A 23,616-nucleotide genomic window follows, 5' to 3' on the forward strand; every position below is an offset into this window, starting at 1 on the left:
TGAATTAAATTACATGATTTGACTTGAGCTTGCACAAGATGAACTTTCTAAATAGAATTCTCACTTCTGATTTTTGAGGCTTTAAATTGTACGATGAAGTTACACTTTGGACTTGATAAACTTGTTGAGTTTTAATTTACAAGGTAGGTTTTGAGTAGTTTGGACTTGGAAAACCACAGCGTACGTAGGAGTGACCTGAGTTTTGTGAGTTTGCATTTGATTTAGCCATACTACACTGAGATATAACTTTTCAAAATTATAATTAAATATCCAGATAATCCTAAGCATTAGTTCGACTAGTTAAGGAGACTAAAATTATCACAGGTCCTTTTCCTTAGAACTAAGAAAATTTATCCTTTCTTTTCTCAGAAACAGGAAAATTGTCTTTAAAAAAAAACAAAAACCTAGCTAATTCTGTTTCTGTGAACTCATAACTAATGTAAGGGATGATTTCATATGTGTGTATTCAAATGATTTTATGTAAAAGATAATTCTTAATTCTTTTTTGGGTTCATGCATGGTTGATGGAGCACATTTTAATATTTTTATAGGCTGGCTTGAACTCAGTCCACACTCCAGAATACAGAAAAGAACCAGTTTTATCCCAACACCAGCGAAGACAATTTTCACTATAGTCTTTCCCGTCAATTTTCACTTGGAAAAACCAACTGCTTAGAATTTTAGAGCTTTAATCATCGGTCATTATATATGATTTACATGCATAATTGGCGATCCTTCTTAACATATAGATTGTCCAATAACTATTATTACTTGTTAGATCGATTCAAGTTGATACAGAGGACCATGTACTCAATTGAGAAAGAGAGCCACAACAAGAACTCATTTTTTTTTTTTTTTATGGGACAACAAGAACTCACTTAATTAGCTTGGAAAGCACTGACACTAATTATACCTCCAAGTTTAGCAGAAAGAGTGCCCCATTTAAAAGCATTAATCAAAGTCAGAAACAAACAAATGAAATTATAGTCAAGAGATACGTGCAACTAGAGAATATATATATATATATATATATATTTATTTATTTATTTATTTATTAACTCATAAGTAGAGAGTCTTGACTACAATTATTTTTCTTTAAAGCAAGAAACAAGCATAAAACATCACAGTACTAGGTAGAACAACAGGACCTGTTCTATAACAACAACCTTCTTTTAAAGTAGGATAAACACGCCATTAGTTACTAGTTGGGCAAGGTTTATTCTGATAAGACAACAAAGTTTTTGGACAATCGATGAAATTCTGTGCTAAATTATCAACGCAGATGTTGATTTCTAAAAGCATGCTTGCTCTGCACCACAAGCATGGTTCAAATCTAGTTTTGCTCGTAATTGCTACGGAAATATCATTGGCAATATAAGCCTTTACTTTTGATGGTGTAATGTTGGCTTCGTCCAAATACCAAAGCAGATCTACCAAGTTTTTCAGTTCTAGGGTGGTCTTAAAATATTAGAATGTATCTAACAGTTTCTCAGAGCACATTCTGTGCGCCTCCCATTTATGGCTCCAAAACCGTTTATCATCCCCCATTCAAATTAGGCCACTCACGTTGCAACTCGCTCATCAATGGTGTGATCTACAATACTCATATCAAATCACAAATGTTCAATAATGATTTTTTTTTTTTAAGTACAAATAAGCAATAAACTTATACAAGCACATAAATATGCAAGAGTTTATCTAAAAACTTACCAAGTTAATGTCTAGAGTGCCTACAGGGCAAATTATCTTCTGGTTTGTGGTGGAGTCACTTGGCCACAGACCATGTATGGTGAAGTTTATAGGAGATGGGATTGTGCAATGTGATAGGCCATTGCAATAGGTTGGTGGCCACTGTAGGACAAGTTGGAAGTAATCAAAAGCAAAAGAAGTAGGGACAAATAGAGAGAGAGAAGAGAAACAAAACAATGAACCTCATTTTTTTTTCTTAAGCAAATATATGATCAATCTCTTCGAATTGAGGTCTATTTATAGGCAGCCTTCCATATTGTTAACGATGCTAGGACGAGTATGTTCTTGGAGCCCATCAATTAAGTTTCACTTGTAAATAGGATTACTTGTTGATCAAAACTATTTAAATAAATCTTTAAAGAGTAGAGAAACATCTTCAAAATTTGCTTTGAATTGATGTAGTGAAGTAGCTCGTTTTTGAACTTGAATTTGATATATATATATATATATATACACACGTGATCTGTGACTAAGTGACTCCACCAAAAACCAAAAGATAACTTGCCTTGCAGGCACCTAGACATTAACTTGTAAGTTTTTAGATGTATAATATAACTCTTATATTTTATGTGTTTGTATAAGTCACTACAAGAAGGAAAAAAAAAAAAAAACCCTATTGCAACAAAAGTTTTGTTGCAATAGTCAAATTGTTGCAATAAACCTCTATTGCAATGAAAAAATTTGTTGCCTACTATTCGATAAAGTCTGAACAATAGACTATTGCAACAAAATTTCGTTGCAACAGAGTTTTGTTTTAATAAATATGTTGTAATAAATTATTATTATTAATATTTGTGGGCCAGAAAAATCAGGCAGCCTCGGCCCACCTCAAACCAGGCCCAGAGGCCCGTGCCGAAGATGCATGTGGGGTTCGAGGATAAAAATGCAGTGTCCAGCCCCCAAGGAACATATCCGAGGACAACAACCATCACTCGGACATCCGAGACCTCAGAAGTACATGACAGCACCACCCACCAAAGAGGGGTCTTCTTGAATATCCGAGGAGGAAAGGGACAAGTGCCTCGCATCGCGACTGGAGCACGCGAAGAGCAAGTCTTAGACAAGCTGTCACCCTCCACATTGAATGCCCTCAACTAACGTCCTGGCCACATTTAATGAGGATAGGACTCCTGGACAGCTCTGTCTTGGGTGTTGCAACCCACTAGGGGAATGGGGACGGGCTGATGGACAGGCACTCAAATGTGGCTTGGCTGATCAAACGAATGGAGGGTTAGGATCAGTTTAGAGAGAGGTATATAATGTAAGGAGTCCTTCTTGAAAAAGGGGAGAAGGATCTACACTAAGGGGAGAGGGAACGACTTGTGTTCTCTAGACCTTTGTAATCAATCTTAAAAGAAATAATAAGAAGGCCAATCCTCAGAAGACCAGCCCAATGAGCATCATCGTGCACCCCAATTCATGTTTAGGTTGATAAATCCACATGCAACCATGCAAGGCAGTTGCACTCTTTACTAAGGCCTAGTTCTTGAGCCCACTCTCTATAAATTCATTGAAGGGCAAGCTGGATCTGGGCCCACTCTCTCAACTTGAAGAAGGGCCTAAATCTGGTCCCTACAATTGGCGCCGTCTGTGGGGATAACTCATGCGTCAGTAAGGACAACAGCCAGGCATGGTAGGGTCAGACCCTCACCAAGGGAGTTCCCATCGACACGAACCAGCTAGACCCCAATGTCCGAACGACTATGGCAACCCGGGGCACGGCCAGAACGAGGAGAACAGATGATTCCGAGAAGGAAGCGTGCACACCTCACAAACTAGCGAAAGCCATACGCATAGAAGCGGCCGCGTGCCCTAGGGAGGCGATAACGACCCAGCCGCGAGACCGCGGGAGGATAAGAGTCACACCTCTCAGAGGCAGGACAATAAGGCGGCCATGCAGCGAGAGATAGATGATCTGAAGAGAAAGTTGCGCCATGCACAATGAAAGCGACCCGAACCTAGCCTTGACTTACCCTCTAATGATGAAAGTGATGACGACTATAGGCAAAGGTCGACGACACCCCCGAGTGAAGTTTTCTCTCGCGAGGATGAGCACTATCAGAGGCGTAGGCGTGGCAACCCCACCCCTAAGGGCTTGGGAAGTGACGCCATGAGCAGGGCGTTGGACCGGCTCTCCGAGTCACCCTTTACGCGTCGCATAGACGAGGCGGTGCTCCCTCGGAGGTTCCAACAGCCGACCTTCACCGTTTACAATAGCAAAATGGACCTCATGGAGCACGTGAGCCAGTTCAATCAAAAGATGGCCGTTCACTCTAAGAACGAGGCGCTGATGTGCAAAGTGTTCCCGTCCAGCTTGGGGCCTGTGGTAATGAGGTGGTTCAACAGCTTGAGGATGAATTCCGTAGACTCGTACAGACAGCTGACCTAGGCCTTTGGTTCCCGTTTTGTCACAAACAGCAGGCCTCCTCGGCCCATAAGCGCGTTGCTGTCCCTAACCATGCGCGATGACGAGAACCTCAAGGCTTACTTGGACAAGTATTGGGAGATTTACAACGAGTTGGACGGAAAGTACGATGATGTTGCCATTAACACGTTCAAGAACGGGCTCCCAATAGGGCACGGCCTGAGGAAGTCCTTAACTGGTAAGCCCGCCACCAGCGTGCGGCAGCTAATGGACCGGATCGACAAATACAAACGGGTGGAAGAAGACTTGCTACAAGGTAAAGGGAAGGAGAAAGCTATCCCTCAAGAGATGAGGGATTTCAGGTCGGACCGATGTAACAACGCCCGCCCGAGAAGATATTTCGAAGGGCAATCCGGGGCGACAAACGCCCAGTTTGTCGGCGCTGTGTTCCGAGAACCGGTGCACAGGGTGCTGAAAAAGATCAAGAACGAACCGTATTTCAAGTGGCCGAATAAGATGTCGGGGGACCCTGAGAAGCGTAATCAGGACCGCTACTGCCAATATCACTAGGACCATGGGCACGCTACAAAGGATTGTAGGAATCTCTGGAACTATCTGGACCAGTTAGTCCGGGAAGGGCAGCTGAAGCATCTCCTGCACCACTCCAGCAGCCAGCAGGGCCAGACCTACCAGGAGCCACGGAGGGACACAGCCATGGGGCAGCCCAATGGAACGATTAATGTGATCTTGGCTACGCCAGGAAGAACAGGCATGCGCCCCTCGCGGGTGCTATCCGTAGCCCAGGTGGCCACCGGGGAGTCCCAGTTAGAGCCAAAGAGGGCCAGAAGAGGCTGTCACCTGACCCTGACTTTTTTCGAGGAAGACAAGGATGGGACCACCCAAACTCACGATGACGCTTTGGTGATCACCCTCAGAATTGGGGGCTATGACATCAAAAGGGTAATGGTGGACGGTGGCAGCGCGGCAGAGGTCATGTACCCCGACCTCTATAAGGGGCTGGAGCTAAAGCCCAAGGACTTGTCGCCCTATAGCTCCCCCTTGATGAGCTTCGATAGGAAGCTAATCATCCCGGAGGGCATGATCAGGCTGCCCATCCAAACCGGCCCGGAAGTAGTGGAGGTGAACTTTATAGTGGTGAACACGTACTCCCCCTACACTGCCATTATGGGAAGGCCTTGGCTCCACACCTTAGGGGGTGTCGCCTCTTCCTTGCACCAGAAAGTGAAATTCCCGTCTAGAGGCCGAATCCTCAAGATCCAAGGGTGCCAGTCAACGGCAAGGCGGTGTATGGTCGCAGCCACCTCACGTCCGCAAGATACGGAGCCCTCGGCCACTATGGTCGAAAACTTATAGCAGCTAACCACCTCAGTGGCACCAGCTGACACGGCCGCCGAGGAAGCAAGGCTCGAAGGCCTAAAAAAAGTGGTCATCGACGACAACCAGGAGAGGTTCTTTCAAGTCGAAACCCAACTGCCTCCCCGAGAGAAGGAGGAGTTGATTGAGTTTCTCAAGAATAACCTAGACGTGTTTGCATGGGACCCCTGCAATGCCCAGGGATTGACCCATCCTTCATCTGTCACCGCCTTAATGTCAACCCTTCAGTGACCCCCAAGAAACAGCCACCCCGACGCCCGTCAAAGGAGCACGCTGAGGCAGTTAAGGAAGAGGTCAATAAACTTAAGCGCGCGGGCGCTATTAAAGAAGTATTCTACCCCGAGTGGTTAGCCAACACTGTGGTGGTCAAGAAGAAAAGTGGGAAATTGAGGGTTTGCGTGGACTTCACAGACCTGAATAAAGCATGCCCAAAGGACCCCTTCCCAATGCCACAGATAGACCAACTGGTGGATGCAACTGCAAGCCATCCTCGGATGAGCTTCTTAGACGCCTTTCAAGGCTATCACCAGATCCCATTAGCCTTGGAGGATCAAGAGAAGACGGCATTCGTGACGCCCATCGGAAACTACCACTACAAGGTGATGCCATTCGGCCTGAAGAACGCTGGATCTACTTATCAGAGGATGATAACGAGAATGTTCGAGCCGTTGTTGGGCAAGAACATTGAGATCTATGTTGACGATATGGTGGTGAAGAGCGGATTGGTGTCCGAGCATCTGTGGGACCTCGGCTGTATATTCGACATCCTCAGAAAGCACAGGCTGCGACTAAATGCATCCAAGTGCTCGTTTGGCGTGAGATCTGGCAAGTTCCTGGGCTACATCATCACCCACCAGGGGATCGAGGTCGACCCTGACCAAATCAGAGCTATCCAAAACCTAAGGCCTTCGCAAAACCCCAAAGAGATCCAGAGGCTCGCTGGAATGATCACGACCCTGAATCGATTCATTTCCAGGTCGGTCGACCAATGCAGACCGTTCTATCTCCTGCTCAACAAGTGGAAGGGATTTGAGTGGTCCGAGGAATGTGCCACGGCCTTCCAACAGCTCAAAGATTACCTGGCCCGGCCGCCCATCATGTCTAAACCGGAGGCCGACGAGGTCCTATACGCATACATCACTGTGGCGCACCACGCTGTGAGCCTGGTGCTGATACGAGATGACGGTGGCGTCCAGAAACCGGTCTACTACGTTAGCAATTCATTACACGAAGCCGAGGTTAAGTACTTACCCTTGGAAAAGGCCATACTTGCCGTGGTCCATGCCACGCGAAAGCTGCCTTATTACTTCCAGGCTCACACGGTGGTCGTCTTAACCCAACTATCCTTGAAGTCCGTACTTTGGGCCGCTGACTACACGGGAATAATTGCAAAGTGGAATACCATCCTGGGGGCCTTCGACGTTAAATACATGCCTCGGACTACCATAAAGGGCCAGGTTCTAGCAGACTTGACGGCGGAGTTCACTGAGCCAACTATAGAAGTGGGAACCGAGGGAAGGATCGCTGACGAGAGGCCGGTTGGAGCGGTCTCTATCCTAAGGCCACCATGCTGGAAAGTATATGTTGATGGCGCGGCAAACCAAAGAGGGTCAGGAGTAGGACTAGTCTTAGTGTCCTCTGAAGATCATGTCATAGAGAAATCCCTGAGGCTCGGATTCCCAGCCATAAACAACGAGGCCGAGTACGAGGCATTATTACAGGGTATGGCCATGGTATGGAAGATGGGAGGAAAGTCGGTGGAGATGTTCTCAGACTTAAGACTGGTAGTAGGACAGGTAATGGGAGAGATGGAGGCCCGAGATCCGAGAATGCAAGAATACCTAAGCCAAGTCAAGCACTTGCAGTTGGACTTCAACCCTTTCAGTCTGTCTCATATCCCTAGGGGTAGGAACAGCCATGCCGATTCATTAGCCACACTCGCAACTTCCTCGGCAGACGGTCTACCTCGGATTATACTTGTGGAGCACCTGAAGAGGGTGAGTGAGGTGACGAAGGAAGCGATCCCCATCCTTAGGGTCGGAGTAGGTACCAGCTGGATGGACCCCATTGTGAGATTCCTCAAAGATGATATCCTGCCCCAAGACAGGTCAGAGGCTGAGAAAGTACGAAGAAAAGCTCCTCGGTTCTGGTTATCCGAGGATCACAAACTATATAGGCGCTCCTACTCGGGGCCATGCCTGCTATGCGTCCACCCCGAAGCAGCAGAATTACTGCTCGAAGAGCTGCACGAGGAAATCTGCGGAAGCCATACAGGGGGAGATCATTGTCTCACCGAGCCGTCACATAGGGATACTGGTGGCTGGGGATGCAGCAAGAGGCCCAGGATTATGTCAAGAAGTGTGACCAATGCCAAAGGTTCGCCCCGAATATCCATCAGCCAGGAGGGGTTCTTAATCCCTTGTCCAGTCTATGGCCGTTCGCCCAATGGGGGTTGGACATTGTAGGACAATTCCCCAGAGCGCCAGGGAATAAGAAGTATCTGTTGATGGCCACGGACTACTTTACCAAGTGGGTCGAGGCCGAGCCACTGGCCAACATCAGGGACGTAGACACAAAAAAATTCCTTTGGAGGAACATTGTGACACGATTCGGGGTCCCCCACACACTTGTCTCGGATAATGGGCTCCAATTCGATAGCAAGGCTTTCAAGAGGTACTGTTATGAGCTTGGTATCACAAATAGATACTCAACACCCGCCTACCCTTAGGGAAACGGGCAAGCCGAGGCCGTCAATAAGGTCATCGTCAGCGGGCTTAAGAAGAGACTAGACGATGCCAAAGGGAGATGGGTAGAGGAGCTGCCCCACGTTCTCTAGACATACCGGACCACGCCCCGGCAGTCAACGGGGGAAACACCCTTCGCCTTAACTTATGGTGCCTAGGCGGTGATCCCCCTGGAAACAAGCTTCCCAATGCTAAGGACGAGCTCTTTCACCTCAGGCAGCAATGATGAACTGCTGGGGAGGAGCCTGGACCTGGTAGAAGAACGAAGGGAACGAACGATGATCCAGCTAGCCTATTACCAACAAAAGCTCAAGCAGGGATATGATACCAATGTAAGACTCAGACCACTAACATCGGGGGACCTGGTGCTGAGAAAAGTCGTAGGGGCTGCTAAGAACCCTTCTTGGGGAAAGCTAGGACCCAACTGGGAGGGGCCCTACCGAATTACGTCAGTAGCGGGGATAGGTGCATACTACTTAGAAGATCTAGACGAAAAACTTGTACCTCGTCCGTGGAATGTAAATAACCTAAAAAGGTATTATTATTAATGAAGAAGCCTTTTTGGATTCAAATGCTTAGCCTATTATGATTATGTATCTCGCGTTCTGACGACAAGACTAAGTGTTAGATAGAACCAAGGCATTGCATGGTCCTCGGACTCAAGCCTATGGGGAAACTAACTACTTCAAAATATCCTAAGTGTTAGACAGAACCAAGGCGTTGCATGGTCCTCGGACTCAAGCCTATGGGGAAACTAATTACTTCAAAATATCCTAAGTGTTAGATAGAACCAAGGCATCGCATGGTCCTCGAACTCAAGCCTATGGGGAAACTAACTGCTTCAAAATATCCTAAGTGTTAGACAGAACCAAGGCATTGCATGGTACTCGGACTCAAGCCTATGGGGAAACTAACTACTTCAAAATATCCTAAGTGTTAGACAAAACCAAGGTATTGCATGGTCCTCAGACTCAAGCCTATGGGGAAACTAACTACTTCAAAATATCCTAAGTGTTAGACAGAACCAAGGCATTGCATGGTCCTCGAACTCAAGCCTATGGGGAAACTAACTACTTCAAAATATCCTAAGTTAGGATGGATCGAAACCCTACCTAGCCCTTAAGACATAAGGGGATTGCCCACGCATACATTCTTTCCCATTATCATTGTAACTGACGTAATTGGCCGAGATACAATTCAAGTCAAATTCATGCAAATAAAAAGAAAAGAGAGGAAGCAGATAGCATGCAAACAAATAAACAACCCAAAATAGATAAGGAGGGAAATTAAACTCCCATTACAATAATGTGTCCATAGAAGTTACGTGGCAAGAGCCACATTACATAAAAAAAAAAAAAAAAAGGGAGAACAACAAAATAAAATAAAATAAAATAAAGTAAAAAAAAGATAGGAAAAGATCAAGCAAACAGCAAAAGCAGGTTGGACCGAGACGCGAAGGGATCTACTCCTTCTGCACAGTCTCACCCCCCGTAGATGGCTAGACAGGGGCAACCTCTGGGTCCTCTGAACCCTGGCCTAAGGGGACGGCCTACAGAGGTACGGCAAGAATGGCTGCTTCCTCGGTGGTGGGGATTTGAGCATCGGAAGGGACCTCCGCTACCCCTTGGAGCGCCTCCTTACTCGGATCCTTCCTTAGTTCAGCAGCCCCTACCTCCTCAACAACCTCCCCAGCCTCGGCACCATCAGAGGCGGCCTCGCAGATAGCAGGGGGGTAGTACACGCTCTCCACCTTCCACAGGTCGGACGAGGCCTCCACCCCAGCTTATTTGAGGGCCTCAGCCCAGACTTGGGAACAGTAGCGCCTACATACCCCCGGAACTTGAGCTTTATAAAGAGCCTCTATCTCAGCCACCCCCTCAGCGTAGGCTGTAGTCTCGGCCTCCTCCTTGGCATCCAAGGCCTCTTCCCTGCCAAAATCCGCCTCAACCTTAGCCCGCTGAGCCTCGTCTTTGGCCCACTCTGCCTCCCTCTGGGCCCCCTCGGCCGCAGCCACCTTAACTTGAAGATCGGCGATCAGCTCCCTCGCGATCCTCAGCTGCTCCTCCGCCTCGCCCAGGCGCCTCATCTGCTCCCTGGCCTGGTTCTGGGCACCCTCAAGACCCGACTCTGCGCTGTCCTGAGCCCTGGTCATCGCCTTCAAGTCCTCTCTGTCCTTGGCGAGGTCAGCCTCGGAAGTCTTAAGGGTCCGGGTAGCCTGAAAGTGCCTTTCACGCTCCAAGTCGAGGGCCTTCCCTTGGTCGTTGGCCGCCGCCTCCAACCTATAGGTGGCCTGGACAGCTTGCCAGAGTAATCGATGTACTATAAGCCTAACTCCAAAAAAAAAAAAAAGGAAGAGAAAAAAAAAAAAGGGTGGGAAGTCGAAATTATGAGTTCTTACCATCCCCAGATATCACTTAAGACTGAGGAAGACCTGCTTGCTCCTCAAAGAATCCAGCTCGGCCATGTCCGCTGGGAGCAGCAGGCACCTCCCCAGCGTTTCGGCCATGTGCGCGCCTTCGCCCTCGTTGAAGTCCCTGAGGGAGACGTCATCCCTCAAGGGCTCCCCATGGAGCACTAGGGCTGAGAGCCAAGCCTGAGCCTCCGACGAGGTGGTGACGACTTGCCTGTCCTGGCTCTTGCCGCTTATCTTAATCTGCTTGGATGGCCGCAGAGTATTGTCCTCCTCTTGCGAGGACACTGGCTTATCCTCCATAAGCCTTTTGCCCTTATCTTTCTTCTTCTTAGGGTCGACGGGCACGGACCTAGAAGGCAGGCTTGTTTGAGAAGGATGAGGAGGAGGAGGGGGAAGCTTCTACTGGGCAGAGGTCGACCTCGTTTGAACAGACTGAGTCTTGGGAGGAGGAGGGGGAAGCTTCTGCTGGGACTTCCTTGGTTGGCCTTCAATTAGGTCCAACAAGCTTGTGGGGGGTTTCCTCTTGTAACCCATTGTTGGCAGAGGAGGGGCTTCTGAAGTGAGGAGGTCTGCTTCGGTCAAACAAGGGTCGCCCAAGTCCCCGAGAGGGTCTTCGGACTGATCGAGCTGGGCGAAAACGTCAAACGCTTCCTCTTCCCGCTCTGGATCCTCCTCGGCGAATATGTGGGAAGAAGAGGGGACGGCTAGGGTGACAACTTCTGGATCAGAGGGCTCCTAGGGGAACAGAAATCCGTCCTCGGTCATAGTAATTTTCTGAAGCCGAAGGTCGTTCGCTCAGATCACGTGCTTCGGAACCAAGAATGATTTCTGGACAGGAGTATACCCCAAGATTTTGTGGGCGGCTCTAACTTGATGGTCGTCCTCGTTTACAAAAACTGATGCCCTCAGCACCTTCTACAAATCCTCACGGTTGACCAGGTGGAAGTAGCGCTCAAAAGCGTGCAGGTCTGTAAGGAGAAAACACCACCATATTAGTAAAAAAAAAAAAAAAAAAAAGGAGGAAAAAGACAAGAGAACTTGAAACCCCTCATACTCCTACTGCCCCACCTGGTATTCCCTCCATTGTTGAGCAGTGAAGGCCATCGTGCCACTCCCCGGACACGATGAGGAAATCCTCGTTCAGCCCCTTGCTGGACTTAGGGAGGTACTGGATGAGTCGTACCCTATCATCCCTTGTCTTCAGGTAATAGGACTTGCCCTTAAGGAGCTGAAGGTTGTATCACCAGTTCACGTCATGGTGGGTCAACGTCAGCCCCATCTTCTCGTTCAGGGCGTCTACACAGCCCAGAATCCTAAAGACATTTATGGCGCACTGGGTAGGGGCCAACCGGAAGTGCGTGAGGTAGCCCCTCATCACCGACCCCATGGGGATCCTCATCCCCCCTTCAAGGAAGGCGATAATGGGAATCACCACCTCGCCCTCCTGTCTCTGAAAGAGCCAATCCCCATCCTCACAGTACCTCAAACCTACATTGCTAGGAATCTTATAGTCGACGATGAATTTCTCCATCGCCTCCTCAGTGTAGACGTATTTCTTAAACCTACCCATCCCAATTGACGCCTAAAGGAACTAAGAAAGAACAAGCGAAGGAGAAGAAGGGGTAAAGAGGAAGAGAGCTCAGAGAGGGATAGAGCGACTTACTGAAAGAGGAGGAGCTCCTCGGACAGGCTTTTTGTGCTGGAGATGTGAGTGAGAGTATGGTTGAACTCAGAAGGGACACGCGAGAATTCTTGATTGCAAATGAGAAACAGGAAGAAGCAATTCGAATGGGTATTTATACCCTAAATCGAAGAACCATGCGGGTTTTCCTGCCCATAAATGCGAGACAAACCTCCACCGTTAGATTGGTAACGCCTCGTTGAACGTGGGGAGCATAGAGCCACCTGAATTTAATGAAGGGCACGTTACGCGTTCCGAAACGTCAGCAACGCACCTTGGGCAGATGAATAGACCCCAGTGCTGACGGGGGGTAAGGCTCGATTGGGCACAGAGCAGGCCCGAGGATGTCAAAATCCTTTTCCCCGCCCGAGGATGCGTGCAGTAAGATTTTGAGGTGCTATTGTGGGGCCAGAAAATTAGGCAGCCTTGGCCCACCTCAAACTAGGCCCAGAGGCCCGTGCCGAGGATGCATGTGGGGTCCGAGGATAAAAATGCGGTGTCCAGCCCCCAAGGAACATATCTGAGGACGACCCCATCCTCGGACATCCGAAACCTCAGAAGTACATGAGCACCACCCACCAAAGAGGGGTCTTCTTGAATATCTGAGGAGGAAAGGGACAAGTGCCACGCGTTGGCGACGGGAGCACGGCGAAGGAGCAAGTCTTAGGTAAGCTGTCACCTCCAGATTGAATGCCCTCAACTAACGTCCTGGCCGCATTAATGAGGATAGGACTCCTGGACAGCGCTGTCTTGGGTGCTGCAACCCACTGGGGGAATGGGGATGCGGCTGATGGGACAGGCACTTAAGTGGTGGCCTGGCTGATCAACGAATGGAGGGTTAGGATCAGTTTAGAGAGAGGTATATAATGTAAGGAGTCCCTCTTAAAAAGGGAAGAGGATCTGCACTAAGGGGGAGGGGAACGACTTGTGTTCTCTAGACCTTTGTAATCAATCTTAAAAGAAATAATAAGAAGGCCAATCCTTGGAAGACCAGCCCGAGGAGCATCATCGTGCACCCCAATTCATGTTTAGGTTGATAAATCCACATGCAACCATGCAAGGCAGTTGCACCCCTTACTAAAGCCTAGTTCTTAAGCCCACTCTCTATAAATTCATTGAAGGGCAAGCTGGATCTGGGTCCACTCTCTCAACTTGAAGAAGAGCCCAAATCTGGTCCCTATAATATTAAAAATACTTTATTGTAACAAAAAATATTGTTGTTATAATTTGTTGCACCAAAAGTTTTGTTGCGGTAGGTTACCACAACAGTAATATTTTTTTTTCAATAAAGTACTTCTAGAACTTATTGCAACAAATCTCTTTGTTGCGATAGGTCACCGCAATAGTATTTTTGTTGCAATAAACTTATTGTATTATTTAAATTTTTGAAATCTATATTTTTTTTCCACTAAATACATCATATTTAACCTGTTAACAATATAAACATATTTTCACAAAATCAACAAAAAAAAAAAAAATCTACAAAAGACGCAAAATGTATTATACATCCATACTCAATGTATATATTCAACCACATAAATTCATTATCATAAATCATCAATATACAACTAGTTGAATTAATAAAATTTGTAGGTTAAACATGTTATATTATAAGTTTAAATTTCCTTTTTTCAACTTCTTTAGTAGTAGCTTGGACTAAATTAATATCACCAAGTTCACAAAAATTGCTTTCCATGTTCAGCCACTCTTCCAATAGCTTTGTTTTTTCCTATTTCAACTCGGATGCATATGTTCTGTAGTAGTTGATGGCTTTCTCAAAAACCCCTAATATATAGAAAACAAAAGGAAAGTGTTAGAGCCTGTTTCATTGGTGATGAAATTTAAAAATAATCATATTATCCGTAGTCTTTTACTCTAGTTTGTAACCAAGTTAAACAATACACAAGAAACATGCCCAATTAGCAAAAAACTTCAATTATGATTCAGACCAATCCAAAAAAGAGAGGCATTTCACACTTGTTAAACAAATATATGAGAAAAACAGGCAAAACTTATATCTAGGTTGTTTACACAGATTCCCAACATGCAAAACCTTGCAAAGTAATTTTGTTTTACACTTTCAAGCAAGGCTTCATATGTTGAATTTTACCACAGAGGTACATATTTCACATACACTACCAAAAAAAAAAAAAAAAAGCTCTATAGCCGCATTTTTAAAACGCGACTATAGCTCATAAAAACGTGGCTATAGACATATTCTATAGCCGCATGTTTAAAAAGCGGCTTCTTTTGCCTGCTTTAAGCCGCGTTTTTGCAAACGCGGCCTAAGACCCGCGTGTTTTGTAGTGTTAAATTGTTACAAAGTTTCATTAATGTTGGTGAAAATGAATGAAACTGCCATCGAATCCATTTGATGGGGTCTATATTAACCAATCTTTTATTATTGTGATAATTATATTAGCAAATTTCCTATCAAATATATATATATATATATATATATATATTGATAAGGGTAACTTTGAAAGTTTGATAAACTCATTTACATGAAGCAAAGCTAACGGTCTTGACGAACCTGACGACGACGAACCCGATGACCTTGCTTGTGCCTTCATAAACGACGACACCATAAAGCCAACGATTCCACCACAAGGCTGACGGGTGCGCCTCGAGATCAACGACACATGAATAAGACGACCAAAATGCATAGACAGGATAAGAAGCTGACAGAAGGAAGTTGAAGGGGATAAGTAAACCTTTGATGAGTCTGACATGGCCTTGCTTGGCCTCCACGCATTAATATATATAAGGAAACATCTTGTGCTCCACGACTAACCCTAATCGAGGGAATTCCTACAAGGAAAGGATCCCGGAAGATACACATAGTAATGAAGATTTTCCCTACAAGGAAAAACCCTTTATGCCAAGGAACGAATGTTAACCCTATCTACTATAAAAACCCCAAAACCCTCATAAACCAAGATATGCATAATTTCCCCAGTTCTGGCACTCTAGAGTTGTGAATAAAGTTCTCTAACTTAACCTTCGGAGGGTCTTTGGCTGATACCACACTGGTACTCTCTTAAGGTCTTCTTCTTCTGTGTTGTGTAGGTAGGGGTGGCAATTTTTATTCATATCCATGAATCCGCCCATTACCTACCTTATTTGGATAAGTCTTAACCCAACCCATTTAAATATTTGGATTAAATGGATAAAGACCCATTTGGTTAATTAATTAGATGGGTCTAAATGGATAAATCCACTAATACCTACTAAACCCATCTAAAATTTAAAATTAAATAATCCCACAAATACCCATTAAACCCTTTTACAATCTAAAACTTACCTAAACAGTATATTCCTATAGCAACAAATATATATTTCATGTTATTCTAGAATTTACTTAGAACTACTCAAATACATGTAAAATGCGTTTTGTAGAAAGATAGGCAAACATATGTGTAAAGTTGTTATTTACAACTATGTATTTTGTTGGCTTTTATTCCGTGCCAAATTCGATTGTAATTATTATCAATCGTTTATACCCTGTATATATTGTGGGATTTGTTGTAAGGGTTGTGTGATAGAGAGAGAGTATGTGAAAACTCAAGCATTTGGAGGCTGAAGAATTCTCGCGGGTATGTCGCGACCTAGCTTCCCGCGAAGTGAAACATGTGCCCTACACATGCTGGAATGCGAAGAGTCAGGCCAGGTGGAGACAGCTGTGTCTCACGAGTATCTCGCGGGTAAGGCCTTCCCGTGAGACACCTGCGAGGCTATCTGTTCTACCAGCCTGTATTGAATGACTCACACTTTTTGTGCCTATCCTATATATACCCTCTTTACCCATAATTGTTGAGGAATGTTTCAGAGAGAAAATCCTAGCCAAACACATTGAGAATTAGAGATTGTCATCCCCACCTTTCTCTATACACTTGCTTATGGTATCTCCTCTACCCTGCCCTCTCCATTTTCACACCATTGAGAGGTTGATAGCCCAAACACTTACCACACCATTTGAGAGTGCTATGTGACGTTTTGGTGCTGTTGGGAAGCATTGGAAGAAGCATGGAATGGCAGATGCAACGTGGAGCTTTTTGCGGGATTTGGGGTGCTAGACAAGACACGGTTCCAAGAAGTCTTGTTGGAGTAGGAGCTTGAAGGGCTTAGGTACATCGGGTAGATTAGGCTTGGAAGGTCTCTTGCTAACCCATGTATCCCAACTGATTGTCTAGTGGATCAATTTCCGTTTGGAGGGTGGCGGAGAGGTTTTTCGTCGAGTTCTTTGGTTTCCTCTTCGAAAACACGTCTCGATGTTTTCTGTGTTTTCATCTTTCTTCCCTACTCTTTTATATTCCATTATACTGCTGTGTTGCTTAATTTATGGATTAGAGTAGCTTATGTGTTCATCCGCTCGCATTTACACTATTCCGCACTTAGTATTAAGTTAGTATAAAATCCATCGAGCCGTAATTTTAAGTGGGGGGGTCTAAATTGCTCTTGTATTTTCAACACATTTTCAAGCTTTCGATTGGTATCAGAGCGGGTACACTCGCTGTGGTTTAAATACCTGAGTGTGATCCTTGACCCTATTTGAGATGGACCGATCTCAATCGCTCAATGTTCCACTATTTTTTTATGGGAACGATTATGCTTTCAGGAAAGTCAGAATGAGAGCATTTTTATGCTCTATAGATGATACCGTTTGGGATGCAGTTAAGATAGGTTGGACTAAGCCGACGGATCCTAAGTCCACTTGGGATAAGGCAACTCTTGCAGCAGCCAATGCTAATAGTAAAGCGTTAAATGCTATTTTTTGTGGTGTGTCTCCTGATGAATTCCACAAGATCTCTCATATGACAGTAGCCAAGGAAACTTGGGAGATTTTGGAGATGACATATGAGGGTACGAAGAAAGTTAAGGACACAAAGTTTCAGATGCTTACAACCAAATTTGAAGAGCTCAAGATGGGGGATGATGAACCATTTGATTCATTCTATGGGAAGCTCAATAAAATTGTAATTGCTAAACTCAATCTTGGGGAGAAGATTGAAGATACTAAGGTGGTGAGAAAAATTTTGAGGTCCTTACCGGAGAGCTTTCGGGCAAAAGTCACAGCCATAGAGGAAAGCAAGGATTTGGATGAAATTAAGATCCAAGAGCTCATTGGATCACTTCAAACGTATGAGCTTGGACTGCCTTCCCACAAGACAAGTAAATCGCTTGCTCTTAAAACCATCACCGAAAGAATGAATGTTTCTTCCGAAGAAGATGGAGTGGAGAAGGAAGTAGTATATCTTGCGAAAAACTTTCAAAAATTTCTGAAGATGAAGAACAGTGGAAAACCATTCAACAAAGGAAAATTTTCATCTTCAAGAGGTAATTGGAAAGAGTTTACGAGGAAAGAAGGGAAGGATTCTCAACCTCCTTCAGACATTGTATGCTATGAGTGCAATGGCCATGGACATCTAAAGAAGGACTGTCCAAATTTTCTAAGGGGAAAAGACAAAGTGTATGCCACTACGCTTAGTGATTCTGACTCTTCTGATTCTGACTCAAAAGAGAGCTATGATGGAGAGGGAAACTACTCCGCCTTCATGACTATTGCTCATGTGGATTCCTCGGATGATCTGGGTGCACTTGTGAAGGAGCTTGGTGACCATTCTGATTCAGAGTCTATTGGAATTGTGGAAGAATCAGATGTTGAAGAGGAAGAGAATACAACTAATCTTCAAGAAAATTACGCCTTACTCCTTGAGAAATTAGGTGAATATACAAAGGTGGCAAAGACATCTATGAAGAAAATGAAGAGAGTTGAGGAAGATTACAAAAGCCTGCTGGTCAGATACAAGGAGGCTAAGTGTGAGATTGAGACACTTAATGGCGAGCTATCTGAAGCCTATACGAAGGTGAGGTTTTTTGAGCAAGAGGTAGTGCAAGCTCATGCCAAGATAGAGAGAGTCTCATCTCAGAAGTTAGACGATGTTATCTCATCTCAAAAACCTTCCTCAGACAAGTCCGGGTTGGGATATATCGGAGGGAACAGCTCATCAGCCAAAGTCACCAAAGAAGTGAAGTTCGTGAAGACCAAGGATACAACTGTAGAAGAGCCCATTCCTGAGAAAGTTAAGGATGTAAGGAAGAAGAATGTGGCTGAGTAACGAATGATGAATAAGCCCCGAAATCAATCTGTGGTTAAACATGAAACCAAAGGAAGATCTCTCCTAAGATCATAACGGGGTCCTAGGACAGATTATGTGTGTCACTATTGCGGACTACAAGGACACACCAGACCCAACTGTTAAAAGCTGAGGGCAGACAATAATGCAAGCGTTCCTCGATCACGAGGAAGGAAAAATGACATGAGATCTTGGGGTGGCGAGCAATCAAGAAGCCAAAACCAGGATCCTGGAATGACAGACGTGATAAAGATGATTGGCGCCTTCACCACCTGCTTGGAGAGCTTCACCAGGAGGTTTGAAAGTCCAAACTCTCATACCCAATCTGTCAAGGATATCACCCCTAACGCATGTGACGTGTGGGTGAAGAGGGGTACTCATGCATAAGCATTATAACATGTTCATGCATAAATACTTCCAATGTTTAGAGACATTTACTGTTGCATCATTTCATGCATTACTTTCATTTTTCTGTTGTTCTCCTATTTGTTTTGGTTTGTTCCAACTGTTTTTGTTGATCTTACTTTTCTTGTTCTGTTTTTGGGTGTGTTCAAAAATTCAAAAACCCATAAAAATTGAAAAATCTCAAAAGTTTGATCACTTGTTTTATGTATGTCAGGTGTGAATTTGGCCTAGTACCTTCATACCAATGGCGTAGTGCATTTACGATCTTTGCTTGTTATGTATGCACTCTTTTCTATGTGGTAGAAATCTTGAAGACTATGTGTAACTGTTGTAAATAGATCTTCAAGCTTGTCGTGAATGATTGGTCAATAGTCTTGTTGGTCTTGATACTTGCATAAACTTGTGTCTATATCTCTTCCCACTTTATTTTTATATTTTTACAAAAAGAGCTCACCAAATGTAAATCTCCAAATGAAAAGAGATATTGAACTGCAAAAGTCTGTCGCACAGACTAGTATTCGACTAGGAAAAAGGGAAAGTGACTCTTCTTAATGTGTTTTATATGGTGCTCAAAAAGCCAAAGGCTAATCATCAATGTTGAAATATCATAAATTTCAAGCACCAATCTCAAAATGAGATGTTTTTGTCCAAACAAAATAAATTGGACCAATTGTTATGCCTTATGCAGAGCCTTTCCCTCAGATTTTCCCAATAACTAAACAAAAGTTTTCGGAATGTGAAGCTCTTTCCGGTACTAGAAGAATTGGTTGAGAAAGGAGAGGAGGCCACATGCTAGGGTTCCTAGAATCCATGTTCGGAATGTGAAGCTCGGGAGAGAAGTGTTGTCGGTGATCAGAACCGTTAGAGCTACTTCGGATAGAATTTCTGGTGAGCTCGAATCGGAAGCTCGTACTGTGCATTATGAGTGGAAAAAAGTTTTGATGCTTAGCTTATTGTTTGGAGAAGTGGAAAGTTGAAGAGAAAAAAGAAAATGAAAATTTTACTGAGTGCAGCTTTGATTTCTTCGTTAGTGCTCATCTTCTCTCTCTTCTTCAAACAACTATCATATTTTTAAAAACTTGGACCCAAAAAGAATGGAACTTTTTACTTTTGGATATTTAAGGGAATTTTGGTAATTTTGAAAACCAATAGGGTATTCAACTATAGTTTTAGAAGCATTTGGGTCATATTGGGTTAAATGGGCGGGTTACTAATTAAATGGGTTGGGCGGGTAATGGATAATTAATTTATGTATAAACATGTTATAAATGGATAAATGGGTAATTACATACCCAACCCATTTATGACCCGACCTGCCTATTTGCCACCCCTATGTGCAGGTGTAGTTTTGAGCATGTGAGGACTGTGCAACTTACTAACGATTTTTGGTATCATCATATATATATTAGCCAATCATTTTTTTTGGTAAGTTATAATTTTTTCCGATACAAGAGCCAACAAAGAATAAAAAAAATTAAATATTAAAAAATAAGTTTTATATATATATATATATATTTATATGTTCTTTTCAACAATTGCACAATGTCGTAACCATCAATACATTATCTTTCAAAACATTGTTTATGGTAGCTGTTTAATCCATGAATTCGCATTATAAATTAGAAAAAAATTTAATTAGATTGGCATATTTGATCTTGAACGTTTCAAGAATGAAGAAAAAGCAACCTGATTTGAGGAATATTAGCAATGATCCTAAAGCGTTACGCAAGAAGTTTGATTAAGTTACGCTTCATGAAAAAAAGTAAAGTGCCACTGGAATCCCTCTTTGTAAAATTAGAGGGAAAAAATTAATATATATTTTACTCCGAGTGAGAGGAGGAAGGAAAGATTTCAACTAGGGAGTAGTGGCTCACATCGAAATAAGGTGTCACAATTATTTAGGTCTGCATCATGCACAAATTAAACAAAATCTCAGCAAGATTTTCTTCGCTAGCTCTTTTTGGTAACTATTGCCTTAACTTCTTGATAAGATAGACCAGATACTTTCTCTACTTTTTAATGTTTGTTTCTTTTTGAAATGTAACTCATTATTACATTTAGTTGATACATTGTACTATTATTATTATTAGAAGTAGGTTAAAAACCTTAGAGCATTCACAGCAGTGGGGCTAAAAATTTGGCTATTTAGTTCCACCAAAAGTTACTTTATCTATTTTACCTACACACATGCTGTAGCAGTGGATCTATTTTAACTTTTATCACAATAAAATAATATAAACATCACAATAAAATAATATATCTACTACAATAAAATAATCAATCTCACTACAATAAAATAATATATTAACTACACCCATACATCATAGCCACACACAACCACAACCAGCAGCACCACCACCACCACCACCATAGCCCACAACAAAAGAAAAAAAAAAATCAACCAAGTCCACACATCACAGCCACACACACAACCATAACTACAACCACCACCACCACCATAGCCCACAACAAAAGAAAAAAAAAATCAACCAACCACCTACCACACCACCACCACACCCACAACCACAACCACCACCACACCACAGCCCACATCAAGGAAAAAAAAAACAAAAAACAAAAAACAAAAAGTGCTGATTGGCGCCCACAACCCAGCCACGCACCGATAAACCCAACCACCTATTGACGCCGATCTACCCACACAACCACCATCTCGAAACCCAGAGATGGGACGGCGATGAAGGACTAGGCGATGAAGATCAGCGATGAAGGACTGGGCGATGAAGATCAACGATGAAGGGACAGCGATGAAGATCGGCGATAAAGGACTGGGCGGTGAAGGATCGACGATGAAGATCGGCGATAAAGATCGGCAATGAAGGACTGGGCGATGAAGATGAACCCAGAACAGTCGAGAGAGTAGATGAGGGAGAGAAAAAAAAATGAGAAGGAAAAATGAAGAAAGAAGAGAAGCCGGAGAGAGAAACAATGAAAAAGAAAGAAAGAGAAAATATTTTTTAAATGAAAGAGGAGAGAGAAATTTATTAAAATTTTTTTTTTTTTTAGCTTTCATGAACAGCACACATCTATTTATAGATGTGTACTATAGCAAATCAACTAAAAAAAATAAGGATAGCTCCACTGCTAGAGCTTACTTTTTGGGTCTTTGGAACTAAATTTTAGCATTATAGCAATATACCTCCACTGCTATAAATGCTCTAACTCAACTTGTATCTCTTACTAGTAGGCATGGGTATCATCTAAAGATTGTTAGAAGTAGGTTAAAAACCTTATAAATCAACTAGTATCTCTTACTTTTTCCAACAAAGATATCTAGAGTTCAAATCATTCCTCCTTAAACTATCAAATAATCCAAAAAAAAAAAAAAAAAACTGATTGTTAGAAGTACTATTATTATTATTATTATTATATGAAAAATTTTGTGGTTGGTGAAGACTTCCCAAACCCAAATAAAAGATCTTTTTATACTATTTAGAATCCAAAATTAGAAATTTAAGACTTCAGGATTTGAATGCTACCATACTACAATTGGCTATCTATATGATTAATTTAATTAATTAATTTTTTATGTGAAAACACTTTGGAAGAATATTGAACATATTATATAACATAGTTTTGATTAGTTGAGCCCGAGTACGTATAGTATCAACTCATGATTTTTAAAGTGTGTGTTAGTGTTTATTTGAGAATAGTTTATTTAGTTTTTTGTTGAAAGTATTGTAATAAAATGTAAAGGTTAAATAAAATAAATAGGTGACTTTGGTGAGACTTGCAAGTAGTAGAAAAAAAAAAGTTGGTTGAGTGAATCCCAAAAGGGCACTTAGTGTGTGTTTGGATACTAATGAAAAATTAAAATTACTTTACTATTCAGCTTATTTTTGCTACTATTTATGAGCCCCATTACACTTTTTGGTATTATTCATAGGTTCGGCTGTACTATTTCAACTAACTTTTGCCTTTGTCTATAGTACTTTCAATATTAAATTTTTAGTTTCAGCAAAATAAGCGGTATCTAAATAGATTCTTAGTTTTTTTTTTTTAATAAATTGATAATTGAGTAGTGGAAATTTGAACAATGAATGTCTCGTTGAAAATATCAAGAAATATCAACAAGTTGAATTACAAAACTTTTAACAAAGTGTTTATTTATAGCAGGCATGTTGAATACACACACACACGTATACTTTAAGAATAATGATGACGATTGTTGGATATGACCTTATTTTATGAATGAAACTTCAAATCAGAGTTTTTTTTTTTAATATTTAAATTAAAATTAAAATGAATGGTTTTCAAAAAAAAGTAAAAAACTATTATATATATGATGATACATGAAAACCAGTAGGTCGAATGTTCCAAACTTCCACGATGGTTGGATGACCTAAAGAGAAAGAAAGAAACTGTCAGGGGTGATCGGAGTGAACCAGTCAAGAACACTCTGATGGTTAAATCAGTTTTCTCTTTAGAATACAAGGATAATGAGTGGATAAATAGTGAAAACGTACCTTCGTTGGATGAGGCTTGGTGCCTTTTATAAAAAGTTTAGAGTGGGTTTACTTGTTAAATGTCACTAACATTGTGAGAGACGTATGGATTTAGCTGGAAGGGTGGAGCAAATTTCATGCAATTCACCCCACATTCCGAGATGAAAATGAGTGATCTCACCATTTTGAGATTATGAAAAACACTCAGATATTTACTAAGGATTTATTGGTGTCCAAACTTTCTCGTGGTATAGACAACCAACT

At 42.9% G+C, this 23,616-nt stretch overlaps 3 protein-coding genes across 3 annotated transcripts in view; all 3 read left to right on the top strand.

The window, feature by feature from the left end:
• The window catches only part of LOC111994504 (protein SAR DEFICIENT 4), a 69,126-nt gene that overhangs the window by 34,911 nt on the left and 10,599 nt on the right, over nucleotides 1-23,616 (top strand). The gene's annotated exons all lie outside the window — the stretch shown is intronic.
• On the top strand, nucleotides 4,208-4,684 carry LOC136061731 (uncharacterized). Its single transcript, XM_065759901.1, has one exon. The coding sequence runs from the start codon at nucleotides 4,208-4,210 to the stop codon at nucleotides 4,682-4,684; it is 477 nt and encodes a 158-aa protein (XP_065615973.1).
• LOC136061732 (uncharacterized) lies at nucleotides 4,829-5,488 on the top strand. Its single transcript, XM_065759902.1, has one exon. The coding sequence runs from the start codon at nucleotides 4,829-4,831 to the stop codon at nucleotides 5,486-5,488; it is 660 nt and encodes a 219-aa protein (XP_065615974.1).

This window comes from Quercus suber, unplaced genomic scaffold, assembly GCF_002906115.3.
Source record: "Quercus suber isolate HL8 unplaced genomic scaffold, Cork oak 2.0 scaffold_345, whole genome shotgun sequence".
NCBI classification, from domain to species: Eukaryota; Viridiplantae; Streptophyta; class Magnoliopsida; order Fagales; family Fagaceae; genus Quercus; species Quercus suber.

Bases quoted from the DNA above. Each gene is read 5' to 3' on its own strand.
- LOC136061732 (XM_065759902.1), top strand. From the start codon at position 4,829: ATGGGGCAGCCCAATGGAACGATTAATGTGATCTTGGCTACGCCAGGA.
- LOC136061731 (XM_065759901.1), top strand. From the start codon at position 4,208: ATGCGCGATGACGAGAACCTCAAGGCTTACTTGGACAAGTATTGGGAG.